The 13,743-nt window shown below is 38.2% G+C and overlaps 1 protein-coding gene across 1 annotated transcript in view; it reads right to left on the bottom strand.

Annotated features, from left to right (window-relative positions):
• LOC124790119 (xylosyltransferase oxt) overlaps positions 1–13,743 on the bottom strand; it is a 97,842-nt gene that overhangs the window by 79,511 nt on the left and 4,588 nt on the right. Inside the window, exon 4 of the mRNA XM_047257692.1 lies at positions 7,190–7,332. Coding sequence (XP_047113648.1) covers positions 7,190–7,332 — 143 coding nt within the window. The remainder of the gene's footprint in view (positions 1–7,189; positions 7,333–13,743) is intronic.

The raw sequence follows: 13,743 nt of genomic DNA, 5'->3' as shown, positions 1-13,743 counted from the left end.
TATTATTTTTTCACTGTTATGATCGTGTACTAAACCTCATTTTGTCTGAAAGCATCAGCCAAATACTGGAGTGTAAAATATTTTTTAGTTCACTTAATAGTCTCGCAGTTTTTTCCTAAGCATCCTAAATTTTTGCAATGTAATTTTCCAACATAACGGGATTACTCATCAATACTGGTAAACACTATACCAGATCACCCTCTCAAGAAATTGATTCGGATACTTTAGCACCAACTAATGGCTTTTTGGCACTTTTAGAACATTTCAAACTGTTTTTCTCTTGGACACATTCAACAAAATATTTACCTTCACTGATGTGTTATACAACACTCATTAGAACCAAGCAAGTGATATTTTGTACTGTGCACAGAAAATCCAAGGAACTCGCTGTGCTATGTGACAACTAAAAAAGTCTTTCAAGAAACTGTGTCTCAAGTAGGACAACTTTAAAAGCGGAAAAGTATCGTCTATAAATTCATTTATTGCAAGATATTTGATGATATCTACGAGGGCCGTTCAGAAAGTAGCCTCCGGTTGATTTAAAAAAATACACCAAGTTAAATAAAAATATTTTAATATATACATCTTACAACTACATCTTTGCACTATTTTTCTACATAGTCTCCATAGCGATTGAGGCACTTATCGTATCTCTTCACAAGCTTTGAAATTCCTTCTGCATAAAAATCACCCGCTTGTGCCTGGAGCCAGCCTGTGACCGCATCTTTGAGCTCTTCGTTGTCATCAAACCGCTGTGACCCGAGCCATTTCTTCAAATGCATGAAGAGGTGATAATCACTTGGCGCCAGGTCTGGGCTGTAAGGTGGATGGTTGATAACGTTCCACCTGAAGGACTCAAGAAGGGCCGTTGTTCTGTGAGCAGAGTGAGGACGGGCGTTATCGTGCAAAAAAACGATACCGGAAGTCAGCATACCACGGTGTTTGTTCTGTATAGCCCGTCGTAACTTTTTTATTGTTTCACAGTACACGTCTTGATTAATGGTCGCACCACGTTCCATGAATTCAACCAACAACACCCCTTTGGCATCCCAAAACACCGTTGCCATCAGTTTTCTGGCAGAAAAATCTTGCGAGGCTTTTCTTGGTTTGGTAGGCGAATTTGAATGTGCCCACATCTTTGATTGTCTCAGGGTTCACGTACTTAATCCAGGTTTCGTCACCGGTCACGATTCTGTTTAACAATGGTTCTCCTTCGTCCTCATAACGTGACAGAAAGTCTAATGCAGAGGCCATTCTTTGAGTTTTGTGGTGGTCGGTAAGAATTTTGGGCACCCATCGTGCACAGAACTTACGGTAACCCAATCTTGCTGTCACTATCTCGTACAAGAGAGTCTTAGAAATCTGTGGAAAACCAGTAGACAACTCCGACATTGAGAAACGTCGATTTTCATGAACTTTTGCATCAACTGTCTGAACGAGTTCGTCAGTCACCAATGATGGTCTACCACTCCTCTCTTCATCATGAACGTTTTCTCGTACAAAGCTCACGATGAATAGCTGCTGCAGAATATCCTTTGGCTGTAAAAAACCTTATGACAGCACGCACTTCACATTTGGCGGGGTTTTCTATTGCAGCACACATTTCAAACTGCCACAAAAACTAAACTAGCGCAGGTACGACGTTCACTCGACCACGGCATGATGCCGACTGACCTGTTGAGTGCGTGAACGCACAGATGGCGCCACTACTCCCCCCACAACCCGCACTGTGACCAATCGGAGGTTACTTTCTGAACCACCCTCGTATTTGAATTTATGATTTCAAGATTATCCTGCATTGAAATTTCTAAATTCATTGTCACATGAAAACTGCGGACAAATTCCAATTAGTTCCCCGAAAGCGGTTTCCAAAGTCTCTTCAATGCATACGGAAAGTTCTTTGACACCATTCAATTGAAAAACGAGCCAACTGTAGAACTGAAGAGCTTATAAATAAAACCGTGAGTGAACTTGCACAACTGCTGAGTACTAATTCAAATGCTGTGTGCTACGAGGTGAAGAATTAGAAACTGTTTCAACTAAAGTTTCTAAATGCCCAAATTTTCTTGTATTACACCATAACATTCACTCACTCAAAAAATAAAACTACCATATTGGAAGCCGTACTCCTGTGTACACTAAATGTAGACATAATTTGCATTACTGAATGTTGGCTATGAAATGACAAAGTAAAATTAGCCTCAATCTCAGGATCTGCATTACCAAGTCACTGCACCTAAGAGTTTGAATGTGGTGGCTCTGTGAAAGAACAAATAAATCTCTGTGATGTCAATAAACATTATATTGATTCCACTGAAAAAGATTTCAAACTTTCCATTATTAAGTTGCCACAGCTTAGTTTTATAACTATTAACATACATAGAGCACCAAGTGGAAATTGGCCGGTCTTCCCCTGAGCAAACTACAGGTTCTGCCAAACAGGATCAGTGCATTAATATGAAGACAGTGTTCTGTGGTGATTTCAATAACAATTCTTCAGACTACAGCAGTACTAGAGATGCACTGATAAATATGACCAACACAGTCAATACGATCCCCACAATACACTGCCCAACAAGATTAACATAAAGTACAGGCTCTGTCATCTCACACACAAGATACAAATTCACAAGTAGAGTGCTGAGCATAGGTTATAGCAATCATGAAGCGCAGCTGCGGTGTATAGAACTGCCAACGGGTAGTAGCAGCTGCAAAAAAGAAGTTGAAATATGAACTTTTTCTGAAGATAACATTACAATTTTTAATTTTTGGTGGCTAAGGAAAATTGGGAAAGCATCTGCATTCAGAACAATGTTGATACCATGTACATGTGTTTTCAGGATATCTTTCTTTACTATTTTAATGTAGCAATTCCAAAAGAAGTAAAAACTGTAAAACCTTACAACAATAAGGAAAGGGTAACAAAGGCATAAAAATTTCGAGTGACAGAAACTGATTTCAGCACTACTGTTGTAAGAAAAAGAAGTTGCCCATGAATTTGCAGGTTATTCTAAAGCCTACAAGAGAATTTATGGTAGAGTAGTCAGATAGGCAAAAATTATGTGGAACGACAATTTGATAAGTAATTCATCTAATTAAATGGGACCCATGTTAAAAGTAATAAAGAAAGAAACTTGTAGCTTAGCACAAAAAAAGGGAATGTATCATGAACACTAGAGGGCTCAAAAATCACAGACCCAAAACCATTCATGACAAACTTCAATGAATACTTCACTTCACTTCACTAGCTGAAAACCTCATTCACGTGAACTGTAAAGAACCAGTCACAAGTACCTCCAGCAAATCAGTGATCTTGGCTGTTTCTGTGTATATTTACGAAACAAATTCTTATGAAATTATAAGTAAAATTCAGTCATTAATCAATAAAATCTCAGGAGGCCTTGATGAAGTAGCTGATTTCATATTAAAAGCATGTGCTCACCTGTAGCAAAATTGTTGGCAATTTTCAACCTCTCTCTATAAACTGGTGTCTCTTCAAGTATTATCAAAACAGCAGAAGTTTCACCACTGCTAACAAAAAGGTCCTTCTGATATAATATCATACTACAGTTAAGCTCCTTCTCAAAAATTCTAGAAGAAACTCTCTTATGACAGGCTTTTAAGAATAAATAAATATTCTCCTCTCACCGTACAACAACATGGTTTTAGAAAGTCAAAATCTACGCAGATAGTTATTTTTTAATTCTCAGGCTGTACTTTAAAATCCCCAGATCAACATCAATTAGCTGCAGGTATTTTTCTAGACCGGTCAAAGGCCTTCGACATTCTGGACCATAACATTTTGCTCGAAAAATTAGAAAGACCAGGAGTAAGATGTGTAGCACATAGCTGGTTGTGTTCATACCTAAAAAAACTGCAAGCTAAAGATACTGTTTCAAAATGAATACAGCACTAAAAATAAAAAATAAATAGTTCCTTTCTTGCTAATGAATTAGCAATAAAATTCGGCATACCACAGGGCTCAACCTTAGGTCCACTACTCTTCTTGATTTATGTGGATGACTTTCTTCAATATATGAGTCCCCAAAAAACTATCCTATCTGTCGAAGACACCAGCATACTGCTTACTGGATCCAGCCCAATTCGGCAAGACCAAACTCATTGTAAATATTGGCAAACTATGTGTGTCAACTTTCATTTATTTCCTCCATCTAATCAAATGTCAACTCAAGCATGATTGAAAAATGATCCCCTAGAAAATGCGTCACAAAATTTTTGGGTCTGTGGGATCACCAAGATTTAAAGTGGGGTACCATATAAATAACTTGTCTAGGAAACTCTCATCCATGTGCTATGATCACTAAGAATATTGAAGTCACGAATAAGCAAAACAACAACCCCAGGCATAGTATGCACATTTCCACTCATGGCTTCAATACGGGATCACCTTCTACAAACACTCAACTCACAGCATAAAGGTTTTTAGAATGCAAAAAAAGAGATCTAAGAATAATTGTGGCCTTAAAAATGTGGAGTCCTGTAAATCTCATTTTACTGAGTTTAGTGTTCTGAATGTTTCAAGTTTATTCATCTACAAAACTGTCTTCAGAACAACAGCATATCAGCGGAGCATAATTAACATTGGTATAGTACTACACAATAAGATACCAGACGAACTACAAATTGCTATGTATCCAATATTTAAGATTAAACTAAAGGCATCTCTAATAAAGTTCTGTTTCTATTCTGTTAAAATTTTTTTGAATATGTAAGAAATAAAAAGTTGCTTGAAAAATTAAATTGTAAGAATAGGTACCTAATTTTGTCTACTATTTGCTAATACTATGTATTAATGAAACTTTTCTTTGACTTGTAAAATATCAGTTGTACAATTTGTACTGTATGATAAAACTGGACCAATAAAAAAATCAATCAATCAATACTAATCAAAAGTTTTCAGCAGTTTAATATGTCAGTGTCATTACTGTATACAATTCCTGTGAGTACGTCTTCAGTAGAAAGGTTGTTTTAGCACTGAAGACAACTAAAAGCAACTCTCAAAATTCTACTGGAGAGGAGAGACTGTCTCATCTTGGAATTATTTCTACTGAAGCTTGTGTACTAGAAGAACTCACAAAGTAGGAATGTTTCTTTCAGGAGGTGGTAACCAAATTTACTTCCTAGGAGAGAGAAATGGAATTTCAATTCTGTTGATCTCGCAGAGGTGATCTACTGAAATGTCAAGGGTGAGTTTAAAGCCAGAAACTAGTTATTTTTTATAGAAATTTGCTTACAGTAATATAAACTGGTATTAGTCTAATTATTGCAACATTTATTCTTTCAATTTAAACTATTACCAGGTGTGTGTTCAATCTTTAATATTTATGTTTTAATTTAACATTTTACCAGTTAAGTTGTTGAGAGAAGCCTAGCCCTTGCTTTACTATTATTTACTTAAAATAATAATATTAATATTTTAATTAATGAATAACATAATTATATTTAATATGGAATAATACATACCAATAATATAACATTGAGTGCTTCAGTTACCTGAATAATCATCGCACATCACTCCAATTTACAAATAACATTTATCTTTCAAAATTGCTGGTGAGGTGTATTTCTTTAGAGCAGTGTTAGCAACAGAGGCCAAGACTACGGGGCGAAGATACGGAGCAACACATGAGCCGTTCTAACATTGTAATAGGTTACAGGCAATACAGTGTAGCACTCTCTCCCTCTTGGAAAGTATTTGATGTTAATTGAAAGCAAAAGTGGTGCTAAAATAAGAGATCTTTGAAAGATACCTACAAACTGCCAAAGTTACAGTTTCTATATGAAGCAGCAGAACAAAATTTCAGAGGACAAGAAAAAATATTAATAAGACACATTAGTGCTTTTACAAGTTGAGGTAATGACATCTCATTTATCATATGTCAGGCTTGATGGCCTAGTGGAAAAGTGCATGCCTGGAAACCAAGACATCACAGAATCTAATCCCAGTTGGATCACAGAAATTTTCAGTCTTCAGTTTAATCTTTACCTCTCCTGGCGAGGAATTGCCATGAACAACATGTGGTTCAGATTCCATGTTTAAGTGTAGGGTCCTTTATGGCAGTTGGACAATGGGGGTAGGTGAAGGACATGCAAGTCGCCAAAGTATCATCCAACTGAAAGACTTGCACTCAGCAATTGAACCACATGCAATTATTAATTACTCATCATATACTCTGGATTATTAGGAGAATATAAATCCAGAATACAATGGTGACAATACACTGCATAGAAGCGAATGACATGGAACAAAAGATCAGGAGTCTAGTCCATCATCAAATAAACAAATACCTCCATCACTGATTAGTCTACGACAGAAACAAGAAAACAATAATTAGGTAGCTGGAGGAACAGTTGACCCAAGGGGAAAAGAAAGGGGAGATGGAAAAGGAAATTAAACCACACCAAACAGTGAACAATTTTCATAGTAATTCACAGGAATACAGCTCTAAGCATTAACAGTACGATAATGCAAAATTGGTGGGATTACATTTGTTTGTTATCTCAATTATGTTTAGAAAATTTTGCATTGTAGTGCTATGTAACAATACAGTTGTCAAACTGAGCCTGACTTCAGTCACAGGTAACTCCAGCAAACAATCAGTTGCCGCAAAATTCCCAGGTGCACACGTTAAGTCAGTGTAAATTAATCTTACATATGAAGATACAACTTTAAAAGAAACAGCTTACAGTTAATGAAGCCACAATACATGTAAACAATGTAAATATCCTGCTTCCAACATGTAGTTAGAACTTCATATTCTGTATTGCTCATCTAGCTTACAAAAGATGATGTGTGATAAAGGAACTCCAACCATACGTATAGAAAAGCAACTGTTCTACAAGTAACAATGTCAGTGATTTGAGATATTCTAATACTGTTGTATCAACATTAGTTTGGATGTAAAAGGCTACAAAATTATTCATGGCATATGAAATTAAGAAAATGGGAGGAGAGGACAAAAAAGAATGGTAGAGGAAGGATTGGAGAATAGAAAAGGTTGGTGGAGGGGACGAGGGGAAGAAATGAACCTAACTTAGTATAAAAAAGGGCATTTTTTAACAGGTAAAAAAAAATTAGACCATACATACTTTCAGGTTAATTATGTAAAACTAAGGAATAGATTTCATTTAAATTCAAAGCTGACAATTCTGATGATGTTTTACATACTTGCAATGCCTGTTTCATAGACATTGATTGTGTAGTATCCACCACAGGCTTCATGGGCATCACTCGGGCACTTCATGTTGCAGGATGAATCAGGAAGCCGTGATGTGGACGGAGGCTCCTCATATCCGCAGAAGCACTCAGTACTACTCAAAGAGATAAATGACTAAAATTATGAGAGGTAGACCCTTGTTAGAAAATAAATTTTTTATTAGCTAATGCAAGATTTTACCACAGGCAATCAGAGAACTAGTAACAAGTTTCTTGTGGTGGTAAATGTTGGAGAATTAATTCTCAGTCACATCTGTGTCAGAAAACTATCTAAATACTGCATATCAAACAAGACACTAACACAGAAAGAGAGAGAGAGAGAGAGAGAGAGAGAGAGAGAGAGAGAGAAGGAGGGAGGGGGGGCAAAATGTGAATATGATAAAAAAGAAAGAATGCTAATGTTTCTTCATCAAAGGAAAGCACAAATTCAATACACATAGTTTGTTTTGGATGACACTTCCTCCCACACTAAATAATGTGTTACATAATGTTTGGGTCAACTGAATATGCTGATACTGAATTTTGACTTCATCCCACGATTTAATGTAGTGTGGCATGTGGCATCACGCATGTGTCAACAGGAAGAGAACAAAATACTGGCTATACACTTTTTTTAATTCTACGTTACTTTTGAGAATGTAGGCTGTGGCAAAAGACCGATTTGTAGTGTAACCCAAGGTTACTGCCGTGAAAGGTGACAATACGGTTGTGAGTGGATAAGAAATCTTAGCTGAGGGGACATCTAAATCTGCATCTACATAAATACTTTGTAAGACACCATACAGTTCATGGCAAGCATTTGTACCACTATAATAATTTCCTTTCTTGTTTCACTTGCATGGCAGCCATAATTTCTCAGCTTTTGTCTTTGCGTTCCTTATGTGAGATGTACACTGGTAGCTCGTGGTAGCAGAATTGTTCTGCAATCAGCTGCAAATGCACGTTTTCTTAACTTTCTCAATAGTGTTTCATAAAAGTAACATCTTATTTCCTCCAGAGATTCCCATTTGAGTTCATGGAGCATTTTTGTAATACTCGTACATTGATCAAACCTTGATTGAGACACAGGTGTATTTGAGAACCTATTCTTTATGCTCAAACCTTTGTTAACAGTCTGCAGTGTATCACTGAATCAAATACTTTCTGGGAATCTAGGAACATGGAATCTACCTGTTCTCCTTCTTCCACGATTCACAGGATGTCGTGGGAAAACAAAGCAAGCTAAATTTCACAAAACTTTCTAAATCCATGCTATTTGTGTACAGAAGTTTTTGTGTCCCACGTAAAACTTAGAACATGGTTAAGAATGCTGTAGCAAAATGATGTCAAATGGTCTGCAATTTTGTGGGGCCATTCTTTAACCTTTCTTGTGTACAGAAGTCATCTACAATTTTTTCCAGGCAGTTGGAGCTTTATGCTGGGTGGGAGATGCAAGCTAAATAAGGGGTCAACGCAAAAGAGTACACTATATAAATGCAAGCTAAATAAGACGTCAATGTCAAAGAGTACACTTTATAAAACTGAAACGGGATTCCACTCAGACGTTGGTGACTGTTCTATTGATCTCCTGTGTAGCCTACAGCTCAGGTTATGTTGAAAGGTTACACTTTAATTGCAAGTTGGGGAAGTATCATTGAAGGCTTCAGTCAATCTGAATGTTTTTATTCTCAAACATATATAAGATGCTGATAATTTATAGACAGGTAAGCAAGAATCAATAATAGTACTGTCATTCTCATCCATCTGCTGCTTATGCTATTTCCAATTATTTAAATTGTTTTCCTTGTTAACTATATTGACTTCACTGAAGGTGTAATGACTTGCTGCTAATGACCTACAAAACCAATCTGGAAACTTGTTAATAAGATTTGTAGTTGTATTCTCAAGAATGGTTTGGCTACTATCACATTACAAGACTATAGAGAAATCTGAGATGACTACTGGAGGAGACATGCTGCTTTTCTCTCTCTCTCTCTCTCTCTCTCTCTCTCTCTCTCTCTCTCTCTACCTACCTACCTACCTACTTATCTCTCTGCTGCCACTGACAGTCTGGCCAGTTCTTCAGTTTGAATAACATATAACATGATTAGCTGAAACAGGCAGCATTTGCCAAGGTGGCCACTTGGAGGCACATAACACCTGAATCTTATCTGCTGTATTACTGTTCATGGAGTGGGTTAAGACTAAAATACTACAGATAACATCTGGAAACATAGAAGGAGTATAACACAGTAACTGTCTATAGAAGCCAGAAATGAAAACTGTGAATTTACTTTCATCGGCACTCTTTGTGGTTTCAAATCTCCCAAAAACAGAGCTTGTGTTTATATAAGTTTTCACATTTAAATGAACCACTGTACTGATCCTACAGCATTTCTATTTCCCCTTGAGGAATATTATTAATGTTGTGGTCTTCAGTCCAAAAAATGATTTGATGCAGCTCTTCATGTTACTTTATTCTATGGAAGCCTCTTCATCTCCAAATAACTAGTGCAACTCACATCCTTCTGAATCTGCTAACTGTATCCATGTCACAGTCTCACTCTATGATTTTTATTCTCCACACTTCCTTCAAATACTAAATTGGTGGTCTCTTGATTTCTCAGAGTATGTCCTACCAACCTACCCCTTTTTTCTAGTCATGTTGCACCAGAAATTTCTTTTCTCCCAAATTCTATTCAGTAGCTCCTCATTAGTTACATGATCCACCCATCTAAGCTTCAACATTCTTCTGTAGAACCACATTTCAAAAACTCTTATTCTCTTCTTGTCTAAACTGTTTATTGTGCATGTTACACTTCTGTATATGGCTACAATTCATACAGGGTGGTCCATTGATGGTGACCGGGCCAAATATCTCACGAAATAAGCTTCAAACGAAAAAACTACAAAGAACGAAACTTGTCTAGCTTGAAGGGGGAAAACAGATGGCGCTATGGTTGGCCCGCTAGATGGTGCTCCCATAGGTCAAATGGATATCAACTGTGTTTTTTAAAAATAGGAGCCCCATTTTTTTATCACATACTCATGTAGTACTTAAAGAAATATGAATGTTTTAGTTGGAACGCTTTTTTCGCTTTGTGATAGATGGCGCTGTAATAGTCACAAACATATGGCTCACAATTTTAGATGAATAGTTGGTAACAGGTAGGTTTTTTAAATTAAAATACAGAACGTAGGTACGTTTGAACATTTTATTTTGGTTGTTCCAATGTGATACATGTACCTTTGTGCACTCATCTGAGAACGCATGCTGTTACAGCATGATTACCTGTAAATACCACATTAATGCAGTAAATGCTCAAAATGAAGTCTGTCAACCTCAATGAATTTGGCAATACGTGTAACAACAGTCCTCTCAACAACGAGTAGTTCGCCTTCCGTAACGTTTTCACATGCATTGACAATGCGCTTACGCATATTGTCAGGCATTGTCGGTGGATCACGATAGCAAATATCCTTCCATTTTCCCCACAGAAAGAAATCCGGGGACGTCAGATCAGGTGAACATGCGGGCCATTGTATGGTGCTTTGACGACCAATCCACCTGTCATGAAATATGCTATTCAATACCGCTTGAACCGCACACGAGCTATGTGCCGGACATCCATCATGTTGGAAGTACATCGCCATTCTCTCATGCAGTGAAACATCTTGTAGTAACATCGGTAGAACATTACGTAGGACATCAGCATACATTGCACCATTTAGATTGCCATTGATAAAATTGGGGCCGATTATTCTTCCTCCCATAATGCCACACCATACATTAACCCGCCAAGGTCGGTGATGTTCCACTTGTCGCAGCCATCGTGGGTTTTCCGTTGCCCAATAGTGCATATTATGCCGGTTTACGTTACCACTGTTGGCGAATGACGCTTCGTCACTAAATAGAATGCATGCAAAAAATCTGTCATGGTCCCATAATTTCTCTTGTGCCCAGTGGTGGAACTGTACACAACGTTCAAAGTCGTCACCGTGTTGATGTAGCATTCTTAACACCGACGTTTTTGAGATTCTCGCACAGTTTGTCTGCTACTGATGTGTGGATTAGCCGTGACAGCAGCTAAAACACCTAATAGGGCATCATCATTTGTTGCAGGTCGTGGTTGACGTTTCACATATGGCTGAACACTTCCTGTTTTCTTAGATAACGTACCTATCCAGCAAGCGGTCTGGACACTTGGATGATGTCGTCCAGGATACCGAACAGCATACGTAGCACACGCCTGTTGGGCATTTTGTTCACAATAGCCATACATCAACATGATATCGACCTTTTCCGTAATTGGTAAACAGTCCATTTTAACACAGGTAATGTATCACGAAGCAAATACCGTCCGCACTGGCGGAATGTTACATGGTACAGCGCCATCTGTCACAAAGCGTAAAAAGTGGTCCAACTAAAACATTCATATTTCTTTTCGTACTACACGAATATGTAATAAAAAATGGGGATTCCTATTTTTAAAAATGCAGTTTATATCCGTTTGACCTATGGCAGTGCCATCTAGTGGGCCAACCATAGCGCCATCTGGTTTCCCCCTTCAAGCTAGATGAGTTTCGTTCTTTGTAGTTTTTTCACTTGATGCTTATTTCGTGAGATATTTGGTCCGGTCATTATCAATGGACCACGCTGTATAAATACTTTCAGAAAACACTTCTTAACACTTAAGTCTGTATTTGATAATAACACATTTGCCTTCTTCAGAAACACTTTTCTTGCCATAGCCAGTCTACATTTTATATCCTCTCTACTTCGGCCATCATCAGTTATTTTGATGCCCAAATAACAAAACTCATCAACTACTTTAAGTGTCTTGTTTCCTAATCTAATTCCCTCAGCATCACTTCATTTAATTTGACTACAATGCTTTACCCTTGTTTTGGTTTTGTTGATTTTAGTCTTATACTGCCCATTTCCTTCAACTGTCATTCCAAACCCTTTGCAGTGCCTGGCAGGATTACAATTTCATCGGCAAACCCTAAAGTTTTTATTTCTTCTCCCTGAACTTTACTTAACTCCTACGCCAAGTTTTTCTTTGGTTTACTTCCCTTTCATGTCACTTGACAATAATCTTTTTACAGCTATGAAGTCTCGCTGAAGGTGTACGGACTATTTGTTCAGTATTAAGTTATCTGATGAAGGCCTAAGAAGCCGAAGGCCAGTTCATAATGAACTATTAAATAAATATTATTGTGGAACATTAATACCGTGTATTCAAGTTTTTAAATAACAATGGTTTTAATATAACAAATAGTATTAAAATTATTTGAGTATCTATAATGACAATGTGAGTGAACAATATTGACTGATTTCCAGAATGAGATTTTCACTCTGCAGCGGAGTGTGCGCTGATATGAAACTTCCTGGCAGATTAAAACTGTGTGCCTGACCAAGCCTCGAACTCGGGACCTTTGCCTTTCACGGGCAAGTGCTCTACCATCTGAGCTACTGAAGCACGACTCACGCCCGGTCTCACGGAAGGTAGGAGACGAGATACTGGCAGAAGTAGAGCTGTGAGACCGGGCGTGAGTCATGCTTCGGTAGCTCAGATGGTAGAGCACTTGCCCGCGAAAGGCAAAGGTCCCGAGTTCGAGTCTCGGTCGGGCACACAGTTTTAATCTGCCAGGAAGTTTCAATACTGACTGACAATAAAAAAGTTAATACGGGTGCTAATTCTGCTACTACCACCTTTGATAACAATAATCCACTGTTCAGTTCACATTAATGTAACCACCTGTCCAAGCCTGAATAACCACCTTTTGCAGCACACCACTGCAAGACATGCAGGCAGAGAGACAATGAAGTTCTGGAAGGTACCGTGACAAGGATGTAGAGGCATGCTGACTCCAGTGTGCTAGATTTCTCAGTTGACGATCTATGGTGTGAACAGTCCGACCGAGATGGTCAAACATTTTCAACTTGGTTTAAATATGGGATTATAGTGGCCTGTGGAGCACAATCAACTCATCCTGCTGCTCTTCAAACCAAGCACATAAACTGCAAGACTTGTGACCTGTTGCATTGTCCTGCTGGTAGATGCCATCATGCTGAGGGGAAACAAACTGCATGTACAGGTGGACACAGCCCCCCCCCCCCCCCCAAGGGAAGATGCATAATTGTGTTGATTCATTGTGCCTTCAAGAATGATGAGATCACTCAGGGAATGCCACGAACACATTCTGCACACCATAATGCTTCTCCCTCTGGCCTGGGTGCTTCCAACAATCTAACAGCCCTCTGTCCTATGGAGCATAAAACATGATTCACCTGAAATGGTTACCGGTTGTCATTCAGTGGATACCCAGTTGTGGTATTGGCGTGCAAATTCCAAACTTCATCATTGATTAACACTAGTCAGTATGGGTGCATGAAACAGGCACATGCTGTGGGGACCCATACACAGCAATGTTGACTGAATGGTCAATGAGGAGACACTGTTGACAGCCCCTTGGTTCATCTGGGTGGTGAGTTGCCAGACAGTTGCACCTCTCTTCACCTG

This window comes from Schistocerca piceifrons, chromosome 3, assembly GCF_021461385.2.
Source record: "Schistocerca piceifrons isolate TAMUIC-IGC-003096 chromosome 3, iqSchPice1.1, whole genome shotgun sequence".
Lineage (NCBI taxonomy): Eukaryota > Metazoa > Arthropoda > Insecta > Orthoptera > Acrididae > Schistocerca > Schistocerca piceifrons.
This window is presented reverse-complemented; position numbering and strand designations above follow the sequence as displayed.